The 16,769-nt window shown below is 36.3% G+C and overlaps 1 protein-coding gene across 1 annotated transcript in view; it reads left to right on the top strand.

Moving 5' to 3' along the window:
• Positions 1–16,769, top strand: part of PLCZ1 (phospholipase C zeta 1) — a 49,962-nt gene that overhangs the window by 17,820 nt on the left and 15,373 nt on the right. Inside the window, 5 exon segments of the mRNA XM_036065644.1 lie at positions 2,774–2,918; positions 8,520–8,669; positions 11,949–12,033; positions 12,112–12,184; positions 13,652–13,803. Coding sequence (XP_035921537.1) covers positions 2,774–2,918; positions 8,520–8,669; positions 11,949–12,033; positions 12,112–12,184; positions 13,652–13,803 — 605 coding nt within the window.

The raw sequence follows: 16,769 nt of genomic DNA, 5'->3' as shown, positions 1-16,769 counted from the left end.
GCTATACTTTCATTACAGAAATTTCTACTTATACTTAATTACTTTAATTTTTTAAAAAGGGAAAAAATGCATTTTAGTCAAGTTGACTTAGAAATGCAGAAAATTTACTTTTGAATGAAGAAAATGTTCCGCCCAACTAAACATTTAAATTTTAATTTAATTTAATTGTATTTAAATTTAATTGTATTTCTTCCACCCACTTGTGGAAGATACACTCTTAGAATGCAAGTTTTTCAAAATTTCTCTACATAGGAGAGGTGGTATAATGTAACGTTGATCGATTAACGCAAAGTTTCTGGTGCTGATCTTTCCTCTCTTTCCGTCCTTTGTTAATTATGTGACAGCTACAACCTCTTTGTTTTTTTTTTTAAGGTTATTTATTTATTTGCCAGAGAGAGACACAGCGAGAGAGGGAACACAAGTAGGGGGAGTGGGAGAGGGAGAAGCAGGCTTCCCGCTGAGCAGGGAGCCTGACGCGGGGCTCGACCCCAGGACCCTGGGATCATGACCTGAGCTGAAGGCAGATGCTTAAGGACTGAGCCACCCAGGCGCCCCAGCTCCAACCTCTTTGATTCTCAACGTCCTCATCTCTAAAAGAGGAAGACTAATATTAACTGCCTTATAGCATTAAATATTTTAATCCATGAAAAGCCCCTTAAACTTATTTAAGTGGAATTTTTTTTTTTTTTTTTACTGAGTGACAGAGACATTTCTATTATTCATTTCCAAAAAGGGGATTCAGTGTGAAATAGTAGAAAGTGGCTTCCCTAACACCACTGGGGGAGACACAACTTTCTTTTATGTGTCTCTGAATAAAAAGAGTTGGCTTGACACAGTGAAATCCACTCAAATCATTTTTGCCGGGGACCAAACCATGTAGTGGAAATAAACAGTTTGGTAAAGGTTGGCTTGATCTAAGGATAAAATTAAAGCTATCTAGAGAAGTAGCAAGAACCAGTATTATTTAGGTTGTCCTTCATGGAAAGTTTTCTTTCACAATTTGGTTTTTGGCAGTTTTTTTGTTTTCCCAGCAGAACGTTCAATATTATTCTCTGGTAACAGCCCAGAGGACTGATATTTTGTAGTGATAAAAAAAAAAGGCAAGATAATTTACTTTGACAATCAACTAAGAGGAGAGTGATGCAAACATTTTTTAATGGCAATTAATAAAGTTTACAAATAGATATTGCTTCTTCTCCAATTTAAAATCTAAATATGTAAATAAATCCACAAGATGAGAAGAGAAATACATTCATTTTGAATTCTACAAATATAGCCCAGTTCAGGACTTGTATGTAAATTAGATTATCACCTAATTCACCCATGGAAATATCAATGGGTAAACAAAATTTTCTTAGAAGAGCACACTAGGTCATTTCTCCAACACAAGGAGAAGCAGACTAACAAAACTCTGAAATTTTACATTATAGTGCATCACTATATACCTGAATAAAGCCGTGTGCACTTAAAAAGTAAAACAAAAATGGTCTTAAAAAACAAACCTCCAAAAAACTCAAAAAAATTTATTAATTATTTAATTTTATATTTTGCACTGTTTTGGTGAAGCCTCCAAGATAGACGAGATATCCTTCCCCTCTAATGCTCTACCTCCTCGGGTTCCCTCCATCTTTCATCCATATTATTCCCAAAGGAGCATAAGATCTCTTTATTTTCTGAATTCAGCACCTGGATTTGGGGGTCATAATTGCTTTATCTTTGCTCAGTTAACACTTGTCCCTGACTATTGCTTGAGTCATATCCTTAGAAAGTTGACTAAATTTGATCCCCCAAGGAGTATTAGATCTAAAAGGTCTATTTTCTCATATGGTCCCTTTGTTTCTGTTTGGGAGACCTACTGATTTTCTATCAAGTACTTGGTGTTGGGACCACATTCCCTTTTCCTGTTATGGTTTAGGGTAGGGTTTTCCAAATCTTCACATTTGAGGTCAGATCGTTCCTTGCTGTGGGGGTCTGGTCCTGTGCATGGTAGAATGTTTAGCAGGAACACTGGCTTCTATGAATTAGATTCCAGTTACAAATTTCCTTCCCATTCCCAGTTGTGGCAACCCAAAGTGTCTGCAGACATCTCCAAATGTCTCCTAGGGGTCAAAATTGTCCTGACTGAAAACCACTGGCTTAGACACAGTGGGATAACTCAATATACTTCCTGGAAAACAAGTGTTAACTTGGTTTCCTCTGGGAAAAAGATCTTCGAGTATAGCAGCGGGCTTCTTCTATCTACTCCCTGATACATGGCTGTCAATTCTAAAATCCTGATGTCTCAAGTCAGCCCTCTTTTCATTCAGTTTCTCTTCCAAGATTGTATTTTAGGAGATCACTTCTGTCTGCCTGCCACTTGTTTTCTTACATCCCTAGAATTCCCATTTTTTTCTAATAACACAATAAATGTTTATTGATCATGAACTATATCTAGAAAACATTTTTTTATGAGACTGAAATTTTAGTTCCTGCCCTTGTAGAAATGAGAGCGTAAGGAATAGGGAGAAATTGCAGGATTCACAGTCCCCAGAACTCCACATTGCACCATCTTGGTGGTGCTGAAACTATGGATAGCATATGTTACTTCCATGTTGGGCTGTGCTCACAGAAAAGAAGAAAAGTGTGTTCAGTTCAACGCAACTACTTGTCTTTTTTATGGATTCTGTTATACATTTGTTGCAAAATCACAAATAGTCTTTGGGATATTTTGACACCATAGCATACATTTTTAATGATCCAGAAATCACAATTTATTTTGTTTAAATTTTGCTAGTGCCCTTGTGAAAGGATGTCGTTGTCTGGAAATTGACTGCTGGGATGGATCACGGAATGAACCTGTTGTATACCATGGTTATACACTCACCAGCAAGCTTCTGTTTAAAACCGTTATCCAATCGATACAGAAATATGCATTCATAGTACGTGCGTATCTTTGTTAAATTACAGTTATCTAAGCACAATATAAGTTACTTGCTTCAAAATCCTATAATACTCGACCTTAGTTTAGATCAGTGATATTTCAAATGGTGTGTTATGATCTATGTAGTATGTAGTTAAAGGTAGATTTATCAAAGTTAATCTCAAGTAGTGGGATGAATGTTTCAGGGAACTTTTTGTTTAATTATATGTGTGTGTGTATATATATATATATATATATATATATATATATATATATATATAGTGTGTGTGTGTGTGTGTGTGTGTATTGTGTTACAATGTAAAATATATTTCTTACTGTGAGTTATGGCCAAAAAAAATTTGAGAAATACTGGTCTATATAATAGTAAATATTTTACCAACATTCAAGTACTTTACTTTCAAAATGCACAATAAAATATGTCAACAATGTATTATATAGATTGTTGACAGTTTTTGTGACTATGATGGCAGCAATTCATACAGCAAAGAATGTTTAGAAGTTTACTTTGGATTTTAAAAAATTATTGTTGGATTTATTAAGGTTACAGATTCAAAGATCTAGTTCTTTTGAGAGCTTCTAAATTCAGCCTACAAATCCTAGTCTATAAGTTGAGTGGGTTTTAACACTCTGTTTAAAATAATACTTGGTTCTATTTATGAACTTGGCTAATTAACCACCTTCAGACATTTTAAATTGTTTTTGTAAAGTTAGTATATTTGATTTCTTTCTTAAGTACTTCAATTGCAGTGTCATTGAAGAGATTTAATAAAATCTTACTGAGTACTTAAACAATGTATATCTAATAAATTAAACTTCCAAATTTGATAAACTTGAAGTTCCCCTAAGTAGGTCAATACATTATCTGTAAATATAAACATAACTTAAAAATCACAAATTTAAATCGACTCCTTTATTATATGAGTATAAAATACTAAAAATTTACAAAATATACATATAAAACATGAAAAATTTCTATTTTAGTATAAAACATTAATACATGGCATTGATTCTCTTAAACATCTAATTTCTAATGATTTCTAAATTTATATCTCTCCCTTGAACTCTATACCAACATAGACAAGTATGTCCTGGATATCTCCTCTTGCATATTTTTTTTTTAAGATTTTATTTAGTTATTTGACAGAGAGAGATATAGCGAGAGAGGGAACACAAGAGGGGGAGTGGGAGAGGGAGAAGCAGGCTTCCCGCTGAGCAGGGAGCCCGATGCGCGGCTCGATCCCAGGACCCTGAGATCATGACCTGAACCAAAGGCAGACACTTAACGACTGAGCCACAAAGGCACCCCTCTCCTCTTGCATATATAACTGGCATATTTAACTTAACATGCTTAGAACTGAGTTCCAGATATTCCTCTTCCTCCCGGGTCTGCTCTTCTCATGGTCTTCCCCATCTCAGTTACTGGTAACTCCTGTGTTCAAGCCTAAATCATTGTCAACTTTAACCCTTCTCACCTCATTTCTCTCCAACCCTTCAATAAGTTCTTTAGTATATCCTTGTGGGTCTACTTTCAAAATATATACTGAATTTAACCCCTTCTCCCCACTCTCACAGTCACTGTCCTGGGCAACTACCATCACTTCTCACTTGGATTATTGCAATTAACCCCTTCTTTCCCTTTCCCCTGCAGTTTCATCTCAATGTTTCAGCCAGAGTGACTTTTTGGTAAGCCAAATCATGTCATTCCCCTTCTCAAAACCTTCAATCCCACTCAAAATATGAACTGAAATACACGTTTAACCTGTTTTCTGTTACCTCTGACTCCTACTTGTGTCTCCATTGTTCACACGGCCATTCTGGCCTCCTTACTCTTTTTCAGACACAGCTCAAAGCCCTTAAACTCCCTGTTCCTTTTGTCTGAAACACTCTTCCCAAATACTTGCATAGCAAGCCCTCTCCCATCCTTCAGGGTGGGTAACTGAGGGAATAGAGGCAACCTAAAAATTCAAAGGCCTTGAAAGTATGGAAACCCTTACAGCTTCTAAGACTCAAAGAGAAAGAGATGGAATGAAAAAAAGGTTTTGAACAACAAAGACTCAATGAGACTTCTCAGCTGAACAGGATGACTCAGTTTTGTAGCAAAGGTTAGATCAAAGATTGAATTTTCTTTCTTTTTTTTTTGAAAGATTATATTACATTATTTTATCATATATTTATTTATTTTTCACTCCCACCTTTCATTTTTTACAAATTTTTATTGAAATATAATCTGTATTATATTTATGTACAAGTATATAAATCAACATCATACAGGTTGATACCTTTCTACAAATTGAACACACATAACCAATAGCCAGAGACCTTTCTCGTGCCTTTCCTAGTCATTAACCCCCAAACAAGAGCTGGCAACTGTCTTGACTTCTAATACCACACATTAAGTTTTCCTGTTTTTATACTTTATGTAAGTGGAATAATATCTGTGTATATTCTTATTTATTTATTTTTTATTTAAATTCAATTAACATATAATGTATTATTCGTTTCAGAGGTAGAGGTCAGTGATTCCTCAGTCTTATATAATACCCAGTGTTCATTACATCATATGCCCTCCTTAATGTCTATCACCCAGTTTCCCATCCCCCCACCCCTGTCCCCTCCAACAATCCTCAGTTTGTGTCCTGTGCTTAAGAGTTTCTTATGGTAGGGCGCCTGGGTGGCTCAGTTGGTTAAGCGACTGCCTTCGGCTCAGGTCATGATCCTGGAGTCCCTGGATCGAGTCCCGCATCGGGCTCCCTGCTCGGCAGGGAGTCTGCTTCTCTCTCTGACCCTCCCCCCCTCTCATGTGCTCTCTCTCATTCTCTCTCTCTCAAATAAATAAATAAAATCTTTAAAAAATAAAAAAATAAAAAAAAAGAGTTTCTTATGGTTTGTCTCCCTCTCTGATTTCATCTTGTTTTATTTTTTCCTCTCTTCCCCTATTATCCTCTGTTTTGTTTCTTAAATTCCACATATCAGCAAGATCATATGATAGTTGTCTTTCTCTGATTGACTTATTTCACTTAGCATGATACCCTCTAGTTCTATCCACGTCATCGCAAATGGCAAGATTTCATTTTTTTGATGGCTGAGTAGTATTCTATTGTATATAGATACCACATCTTCTTTATCCATTCATCTGTTGATGGACATCTGGGCTCTTATCATAGTTTGGCTATAAACATTGGGGTGCAGGTGCTCTTTTGGATCACTACATTTGTACCTTTGGGGTAAATACCCAAAAGTGCAATTGCTGGGTCAAAGGATAGCTTTATTTTCAACCTTTTGAGGAATGGCCATACTGTTTTCCAGAGTGGCTGCACCAGCTTACATTCCCACCAACAGTGTAAGAGGGTGTCGCTTTCTCCGCATCCTCACCAACATCTGTGTTTCCTGAGTGGTTAACTTTAGCCATTCTGACTGCTGTGAGGTGGTATCTTGTTGTGGTTTTGATTTGTATTTCCCTGATGCCGAGTGATGTTGAACATTTTTTCATGTGTCTGTTGGCCATTTGGATGTCTTCTTTGGAGAAACATCTATTCATGTCTTCTGCCCATTTCTTGATTGGATTATTTGTTCTTTGGGTGTTGAGTTTGATAAGTTCTTTATAGATTTTGGATACTAGCCCTTTATCTGATATGTCATTTGCAAATATCTTCTCCCATTCTGTCGGTGGTCTTTTGGTTTTGTTGACTGTTTCTTTTGCTGTGCAAAAGCTTTTTATCTTGATGAAGTCCCCATAGCTCATTTTTGCCTTTGTTTCCCTTGCCTTTGGAGACATGTCTAGCAAGAAGTTGCTGCAGCCGAGGACACTGAGGTTGCTGTCTGTGTTCTTCTCTATGAAGGTTGAATTTTCTACTCAAGATAGTCACCATTAATTTGGGGAAGAGAGAGCAATAAAATAAAATAGACGATAATTATGACTAGGAAAGAACTGTGGGTATATATAAGGAGTCTAACATTTTAAGGGAATTACATTGCCAAAACACAGCATGACACAACATGGCAAAATAAAACACAAGTGTGATTCTTAGGTGAGCCTTAAAACAACGCTTGGTCAAGAAGTGAGCTGCAAAGGTAGCCTGGTATTAAGGGAAGCAAACTCCTCAATACATACTTCAAATGTGGCCCAAGATAAGACAAGAGGACCTTCCCTGAAGGTGGAGCCAAAGACCACAGAAGACCCCCCTCCCCCCTCAAAAAAGATGAACTTTCCCCAATGAGTGTCAGGGTCTAATTGAGAAATCTGTCTGGAGGCCATCACTTTGCCTATTTTCAAAAATCATTTTTTATATTTGGGAAAAAATTTTACAATGTTCTCTTGATATTAGACTAGGGCATTTATATGTATGTGAGTATATATGAGGTTATTGTAGTAGGCTGAATAAGGGCCCACAAAGGTTCTACTTCTTGGAACCTGTAAATGTTACTTTATTTGGAAAAAGAGTCTTTGCAGATGGATGAAATCAAGGACCTTGAGATAAGGTGATTATCCAGGATTACTGGGTGGGCCCAAATGCCACAAAGAGGAGACAACCTAAAGATGAGGGGTAGAGATTGGAGTGACATGGCCTCAAGCCAACAAAGGTTGGCAACCACCAGAAGCTGTAAGAGGCAAGGAATAGATCTCCCTTAGAGCCTGCTGCTGCCTTGATTTTAGCCAGTGAAACTGCTTTTATAGGTTGGTCCCTAGAATTATGAAAGAATAAATATCTGTTGCTTCAAGCCACCAAGTTTGTGGTCAATTGCTACAGCAGCCACAAGAAACCAATATACTCATACATTAAAAAGGAAGAATATTGTATCTCCTATTCAAAGGTCTGATAATGATAATGCAACAGACCTTGGAAGTCCTTGGCTTGTTTACAAGTTGGTAAATTTGTGTCCTGATAAGTATATAGGAAACAAAATAAAGAAAATAATTTTAAATGAGATTCCAAAATGAATGTGGTTTCTCTATTTTGTGTGACAAACAGCAGAAAATATCTTTGTAAAGCCATCTTTACTTAATAGATTCTCTTTATTATTATCTTTATCTTTGTTTCTAATTATAAAGCCATGAGTTTTGATTATAGACTTTGACTAAAAAAGTAGAAAATTAACATCTCCTCTAACTTCTCTGTGTTAAAGTTTCCTTCACATTTAAAAATATCTAAATAAATAAATATATATGGTAAGCAAATATATATATGCTTAAAACATTAAAATGTAGAATTTTACTCTTTAGCAACTTGATTTTTTCCTCCTAAGATGATATCATAGATAACTTTCTATAGCAGTATATATAGCTTTACCTCCTTCTTACCAGACTTATATCATTCCTTTAAATGGACATGGCATAATTTATTTAAACAAATACCTACTGTTGGATGCTTCAGTTGTTTCCTATATTTCTAGTATAAATAGTAATAATCTTCCTTTTCATACAGATTTAATGTTCCCTGTTATGTCAAAATCAAAAGTAATTTCAGTTTAAAGAATACTTATTTTGCAAAAGTACAGAACATTGAATGTAAGTTTTAAAATAGACGAACTGTTTCTATTAATTGCATTAAAATCGTTGAGGCATTCTGATCAATAACTGTAGCAATGGTTAATTTTTTAGACATCTGACTACCCAGTGGTGCTCTCTTTAGAAAACCACTGCTCACCTTCCCAACAAGAAGTGATGGCAGACATTTTGCAGTCTGTTTTTGGAGATGCCTTGCTTTCTGATATGCTTGATGATTTTCCAGACAAACTACCTTCACCAAAGGTAACCTTTTGTCTGAGAAGCTCAGGTTAATAAAAAAAGAAAAAGCATGTCACTGTTATATTGATCCATAAAACTGGGTGAGAGATCAATGAAAATGCTTAGTTTTGATGATGCATAGAGGTGTATCTTTGCAATGTGTTGCCTGGGAAATGTTCCCGTGAGCATCTAGGTAAATGTATGTTGATAAAGAGAATATATAGAGATATAGGTAAAAACTCACATTTTTATTGTGTGCCATACCCCATGAGTCCAAAATTTCAAGTCAGTTAATATTAGGCCACAGGAATTTGGTATGTTTTATAGGCAAAGGCGAAGAAAGAGGCAAAGATCTAGGTTATTAATAGAGTCCGTGTCCAATTCCTTAGCATCTGGGTGGCTTGCCCCACCCCCTTTTAAAAAAAAATTTATTTATTTACTTGAGAGGGAGAGAGGGAGAAAGAGATTGGGGGAGGGGCAGAGGGAGAAAGAATCTAAGCAGACTGCACTGAGCGTGGAGCCCCATGCAAGGCTCAATCTACAGCCCTGAGATCACCACCTGAGCCGAGACCAAGAGTCAGATGCTTAACTGACTGTGCCATCTAGGTGCCCCTTCCCTTCCCTTTTTTTTTTTTTAATATCTGCTCTTTTCAGTTTCCCTGTCTCTTACGGGATCCTTTCCATCTTCAACTGAGCATACTCAAATACTTGGTTTAAAAAAGCACTCCCACCCTAGCCTCATGATTTCGATTTCTCTTCAGCTATCTCTTTATTATTCTCTGTTTCAACCCAAATTTCCACTTTCTCATCTCCTCACAACCTAATGAGCTTCTTCTTCCACCTGCACCTCAGTAAGTTTCTCATTGTCGTCAGAGACTTTTCTACCAGTAAATTCTAACAGACCTATTTCAGTCACCATCTGACTTCTTTCCTTCACAACATTCAATACTGGGAAGCCTCCTTCCTTTCCTTGAAACACTTTCTTCTGTAATACCATATTTTTTAGGTTTTCCTCTTTCCTCTCTGGCCAGTCTTTCTTAGTTTCCTCTGCCAGCCTAGTCTCCTCACCCCAAATTTCATCAGGTGATAGACGAGCGAACTTTTTTTTTTTTGCATGATTGTCTAACAATCAATAGTTTCATTTTGACGTGTCATCATTTTGGTATTTAGAGCAGTGTCTTTGTAATATTTGAATATTTTCCTTTATATTTTTCCATATTTTATTTAGATGAGTGGAAAATTTAAAGATGAAAGTTGTGACACTGGTGATGAGAAGTATAAGACTCATAGTATTGAAATGAACAAAAAAAATTGAACAGATGGAAAAACTGACTCTTTCACCCCATGAGAATGCTCACAACTAAATGTGCTCAATTATGACAGAAAAGAGATTAAAGACCTTGTGAAAAGTGCTGGAAACATACCATCAAATATTTAATCTAATCAAAGATGTAATCTAAGGTTTAATCTAATGGTCTAATTCAGGAAATTATAACAATGTATAGTTTTCTAGAAATAGGATTCCTCCTCCTATTTATAAATCAACTTTCTGCATCCAGATATGTAGTTTTCATTAACGTTTTTGCTTCTGTACTAAAGTAAGGGAATGCTTTTCAATGACTAAATGAGGAATTGGAGATAGAGTCATTTCTTATTCCTCACTTGGTCACTGGGGTACAAAAGAATTGCCTAGAGACTTGTTAAAGCAGCATAATTCCAGCCCTACAACTCAAGATTCTGATTCTTTAATTTTGAAGTAGATCCCAGGAATCTGTTCCTTTAACAAGCACTCCAGGTGATGCTTTTTTTTTTTTTTTTTTTTTTAAGATTTATTTATCTATTTAAGAGAGAGAGAGAGCAGGGGGAGAGGGAGAGGTAGAGAGAGAATCTTAGGCAGACTCCTTACTCAGTGTGGAGCCCGATGCAGGGCATGATTCCATGACCCTGAGATCATGACCTGAGCCAAATCAGAGTCGGATGCTTAATTGACTGAGCCCAGGTGATGCTTTTGATGAATGTGGTTGCATAGTGCACTTTGGTAAGCTCCATATTAGAGAGTAATATAAGGGCCATAGTAATAGAGAGAAGGTCTAACGTGATGGAATAATTCGAGTGGGTACCTGAGAATAGTAAAGGGAATGGACAAATCAAGCTCCTTGAAGAAAAGAACTTTATTTCATAGTCCAGATTTCAGCAGCATTATATATTAAACATAGCAGGCATTTAATAAGTACAGTGATGGGGTGCCTGGCTGGCTCAGTCAGTAGAGCATGTAACTTTTGATCCCAGGGTCATGAGTTCAAGCCCCACATTCGGTGTGGAGCCTCCTTAGAAAAAAAAAAAAGTACGTTGATAAATTAATTAATAGTTGAAAAGGGCAGGGATAAATAAGGGAAAGAAAGGAACTGGAAGTCTTTGGATTTAGAATGAGTGACTCTGATGGTCAATTTTGCCATGATCCTTGTTTTGATGGACAGGAAATATTGAGTTGATGATGCTTGTGGCCAATACAGTTGAAATATGAAGATTTGCAAATCTTTAACTTAAATTTAGTCTATTCTAGGTGTCAAACATTACAATAGACATTTTTGAATACCTGATTTCATTTAATACTTTTTTTTTTTTTAAAAGATTTTATTTATTTATTTGAGAGAGAGAGAATGAGAGACAGAGAGCATGAGAGGGGTTAGGGCCAGAGGGAGAAGCAGACCCCCTGCCGAGCAGGGAGCCCGATGCGGGACTCGATCCCGGGACTCCAGGATCATGACCTGAGCCGAAGGCAGTCGCTTTACCAACTGAGCCACCCAGGCGCCCTCATTTAATACTTTTTAATGTTGGATAACAAAGTAATGATCTGAAGCATTTACTACCAGAAGTTGTAACATTCTTTTATAGCATTTCAAGCATTTTAATATATATATATAAATATAGAAAATGTATTATAAATAAATATATATAAATTATACATATATACAATATGTGTGTATACATATATATATACACATATAATTTTCATGTATGTCAATTTTTTAAAATAGTAGGAATTTTTGGAAAGTAAAACAAATGGAGCCATAGTAAGTCCCAATCATATAACAGGCTTATTTTGGGGTAAATTTTGGTCAATACTATAATATCACTGGTTTCTATTAAGGTATTATAGGAGTATGGAAAAAGATGGAGTTCTTACATATTTTACTACTGTGGGCTAACTGAAAACATGGTGAAAGACTTTTCAATGACTGTTCAAATGCAAACTTCCCTGTAAATGTGTAATTGTATCTCTCTTTCAAATCGTTTCTGTAGGCATTAAAATTCAAAATATTAGTTAGAAACAAGAAAATAGGATCCTTAAGGGAAACCCGTGAAAGAAAAGGTTCTGATAAGCATGGTCAGGTAGAAGAATATGAAGAGATAGATCAAGATGTGGACGATGAAATCAAAGAATCAAATGCATTGGCTATTTTAGAAGATGATTCACAGAAGGAAGCAGGGGCAATTAATGCAGCTGGATTACCACTTTTCAGGAGAAGGAGGGTGAGATGATACTTTGTGAAAATCTTACAAGTGATTGAAAAGTTGTTTTATTTTCTTACTGGTAGAGAATTAAACATTTTTTTTTTTGAGGGAAAAATCTTTTTCTCCTTATAAAAATTCTAGTCTTTCATTTAAAACTTGTTTAGAAAAAATTAACATGGGAAAAGAATATTTTAAAGTTATATCTTTTCCTGTGTTGTTTTTATTTTTTTAAATTTATTTCTTTATTTGAGAGAAAGAGAGTGTAGGGCAAGAGTGGGGGCAGGGGCAGAGGGAGAGAGAGGGAGAGACTCTCCAGCAGACTCCCAACTGAGCGTGGAGCCTGACAGGCACTTGATCTCATGACCCATGAGATCATGACCTGAGCTGAAATCAAGTCAGACACCTAATCAACTGAGCCACCCAGGTGCTCCTGGCTGTTTTTAATGTTTTCTTAATGGTCCAATTTTATGCATTTTTATGTACTAGGCATTGTGCAATGTACAAAAGACAAACAACATAATATTTCTGCCCTCAAGGAGACCATACTGTCAGAGACAAGAAAATCACCATTATAATATATAGTATTATAAGTATACAAATTAGCATGACAAAAGAAGGTATCTTGGGTTGCAAGTGACATTAAACTAATTCAGCTGGTTTCAGTAAAATGTGAATTAGTTAATTGGCCCACATCAATGAAAAGTTCAGGGAAAGGGGTTCAGATTTCAGGAATGACGTGGTATAATATCTCAAGCAAAGTCCACAGAACTTTCTTTCTCTAACTTTGGATCCACTTTCTCTACATTGGTGCAAGACTTCTCCAAAGCTTTAGCTTCAGATGCTTTCAGGCTCAATCCAATGGAAGACCTACTTATCTCTCACATGACAAAGCGAATGTTTTTGGGCATTGGCTATAATCAAGTTATGGGCACAGCCCAGAGTCAAATGCTATTGCTAGGGAACTGCAAAGCTCTGATTAGCCAGGTCTGAGCCACATTATCAATACTTAAGCCCATGGATTGAGCTTGGGCAAGGAATGTTTTCCCAAAACAAAACTTGGGAAGGGGCTAACAGAGGTGTAGAAGGTCTAGTTGCTGGCATGTAAAAGAATAAATGTGTACCATACAGCAGAAGTTATTCCCAAATGTTAGATCATATTGGACATATACTTACTCATGACTAAATATCCTCAAGTTGCAAAATTCACAAGAGTAAACAGATCTTTGGGAAAAAGGAAATAGTAATAATTGTCATCTTCAATACTTACTACATTAGTTGGGATTTTAAATGTATGCTGTCTCATGTTAACATTAAATACTATCATCAGGAAAAATAATCACATTGATGCATTCCAAATGGTTTTTGAGGAGATAATATTATGAAAAGACTCATATAATTGATCTGAAAGCATACTTTCTTTATTGGAAAAGGAATTTTTCAAATGATTTATTGCAAAAATATGAAATTTCTGCATTTTATTTTTATACCACATAGGTAAAAGTGGCTATGGCCCTATCTGATCTTGTCATTTATACCAAAGCTGAGAAGTTCATAAGCTTTCAGCATTCAAGACTATATCAGCAATTTAATGAAAGTAATTCTATTGGGGAGTCAGAAGCCCGAAAACTTTCAAAGTTGAGAGGTAAATTCTTATGTTTCAAACAGATGAAGTATTTAAACAACTTTAATTCACTGCAAGGGTGTCAAGATTGGTCAGTGACATTTCTAAAACTATATTCTCATAAATTTTCAACAAATTTAATGTAATTAAAAAAAGGCTATATGCCTCAAATCACAATAAGTGATTTCACAGAACTTGTTTAATTGACTTCTTTAAGTCATGAAATTTTGATTGAGAATGTCCAGTGTGGACAGTTTTGTGGGTGGGGCCCTGGTGAGCTGTTTGTAGAGGAGAGCGATGCGTGACAAGGCTGCAGAGGTAGGCGGAGCCAAATCACAAGAAATGTGAACTTTGTCCTAGAATCAAAGGTGAACAGGATTGAAATCTCAGGAGTCACACCATCCCCTCTGTGTTTCTGAAGGATGCCTTTGATAGCAGTGTAAAGGCGAGACTCCCTGCAGGGAGGAGATGATGAGGGCTCACGGTAGAGGGAGCCATGGTGAGCTGTGGACTCAGTAGGCACCCGAGGTAGACAATGAAATAGACCTGGAGGCTGTGTGTCCAAGGTGAGGGAGAAGGATGACATGGCATCCCCGCCAGGCTGCCAGATGGCTGTACAGAGTACGCACCGTCCCTGCACATCTGCAGTGGTACCATTGGTCTCCGCATCTTTTCACTGTCTTCTAATTCTGAACCCGAGGTGGATTATTCTGTTTGCTAGAGCCAAAGATGCAACAAGGCCTTGGAAAGAGAATGGGAAGCCGACTCTACCCTATTCTCAGACTTATATGATGGGGGATAACCTGAACTTAAAAAGGGGGGAAAAAAGGGATGGGCAATTAACTCAGCAGTCAAGTGACTCTCCAAATCCTTCTTAAAAAATGCAATCTACCGTCCTGTATAGAAACACCATGGCAGGCAAATCAGCACCTGCAACGGACTCAAAACAGCTGTTGGCTGTTTGGAAATGCGATTCTGATATATTTGCTGGTTAACCGCTTTGGGCTGGCCGCTGGCACCCAAGGGTTTTGAGGCATACTGCAGCTCATCTCTTCAAACTGACTGGATATTTTAGGCCCTTTTTGTTTGTTTTTTAAGCTGTAGATGATGATCAAAAATCAATTCAGTAAATCTGAACCACCACTGTTAAAATAATAGAGTAGAATAGGATGGAATAGAATAGAATAATGGAGATGCAATAAGAGTATTATTTTATGAAACAATTATGTGTGTGTATTGTGTGTTGGGTGTGATATAAGATATATTTCTTACTGTGAGTATTGTCAGCCGAGTTTGAACTTGAATGACCTACTTTCCTAGTCTCTATTCTTTCAAATTATTGGATAGTTTTTGTTGTTTCTCAAGGGGACAAGCCCTCTGAGCACAGCAAAAGTTGTTATAATTCTCTCACTCTCATTGTATTAGACGCTTGCTCAAAATTTGAAAAGGCACTGAGCAGTTCTGAATAGAGTCATAAAATGTAGCACCACCATTTCTTTGGAAAGAGTATAGGGCATTTTTCTTGCACCAAAATCCAATGATAAATAATTAATGATGTGGGCAAAGGTGTACTCTAAGATAATGTCCATCATTATTTTTTTAAAATTTTTAAAAAGATTTTATTTGTTTATTTGGGAGAGAGAGAGGGAGAGAGAGAGAGAACGAGTGGGGGGAGGGGGGAGGGAGAAGCAGACTCCCTGTGGAGCAGGGAGCCTGACGCAGGACTCGGTCCCAGGATCATGACCTGAGCTGAAGGCAGATGCTTAACCGACTGAGCCACCCAGGCACCCAGAATGTCCATTATTATTAAAAACTTAAATGTTACTAATTTTATAATGCAGAAAAATAAGAAACAAACAATTTTTTATATGCACGGATACTTTTCAGTCATTTCAAAATAATGTAGTAGGTGAATAGTATTGAAATGGAATGATTTTTTATGTTATTTTTAAGTTAAAAAAAAGGAAGTTTATATAAGGGAACAAACAATATGATTCAATTAAAAAATAAGAAAATACCTATGACAACAGAGTGGAAAGATATATACCAAGGGTTACTGGTTATTAATTAAGTGACGAGATTATATATAGTTTTATTTCTTATTTTTTTGATTTTCTCATTTATCTAAGATGAACATAAATTGCATTTATAATAACATAACATGTTTAATTTCTAAAGGTCAATTTCAGAAGTAACTAGATCATATTATGTTAAGGGTCTTTAGTGATCATTCGTGTTTATCACTTTGTAGATAGGAAAATTAAGATCCAGAAGAGTACACTTCTTACCAAAAGATAAATATCTTGCTTAGGGCTGGATAAGGGATCATGATAGTTGGACAACATGGTGCCTTTATACGCGAGTAGCTTTCTTTCTCTCAAGGAGTGTATAACTTCTAAAATTGAGAGCTGATGAAGTTGATTATAATTATTAACTTCAGTAATTATAATTTTTCTACTTGACAATGCTTCCTAAAGAATAGTATGTGGAATGAGGGTGGCATCAATTCAATTCCAGTTTGACCAGCAAATGTAGTGGGCCCCAGGCAGTAACCATTTCTCCCGATACTGGTCATCGTATTAGCAGGAGTAGTTGTGGGAACAGGATCTGCTTAGTGAAAGAATAAAAGCCTTGGAGAAACACGAAATCTATGTCCAAAAATTTGAAGGATGTCCAATGGTAAAGGGTACAAATTAGTACAAATTAGTTTTGAATCTCAAGTGGTTTAGATAGAACATATATAAATAGAAACTTATAAAAATAGATAAGTAAAAACATAAAAAATAGAGAAACAAACGGACTGTGTGTGTGTGTGTATTATAAGTATAGACCTTATCTCAGTAAGGAAAACATTTGAAAATAATCAGAACTACAGTAGTCCCCTTATCCATGGGAGACACATTCCAAGACCCCCAGTGGTTGCCTGACACTGTGGAGCACTGAACCCTACATGTACTATGTTTTTTTGTTTTGTTTTGTTTTAAGAT

The sequence above is a fragment of the Halichoerus grypus genome, chromosome 6, assembly GCF_964656455.1.
Source record: "Halichoerus grypus chromosome 6, mHalGry1.hap1.1, whole genome shotgun sequence".
NCBI classification, from domain to species: Eukaryota; Metazoa; Chordata; class Mammalia; order Carnivora; family Phocidae; genus Halichoerus; species Halichoerus grypus.
Note: the sequence above shows the minus strand (reverse complement) of the source record. Positions and strands in the feature narration are given on the sequence as shown.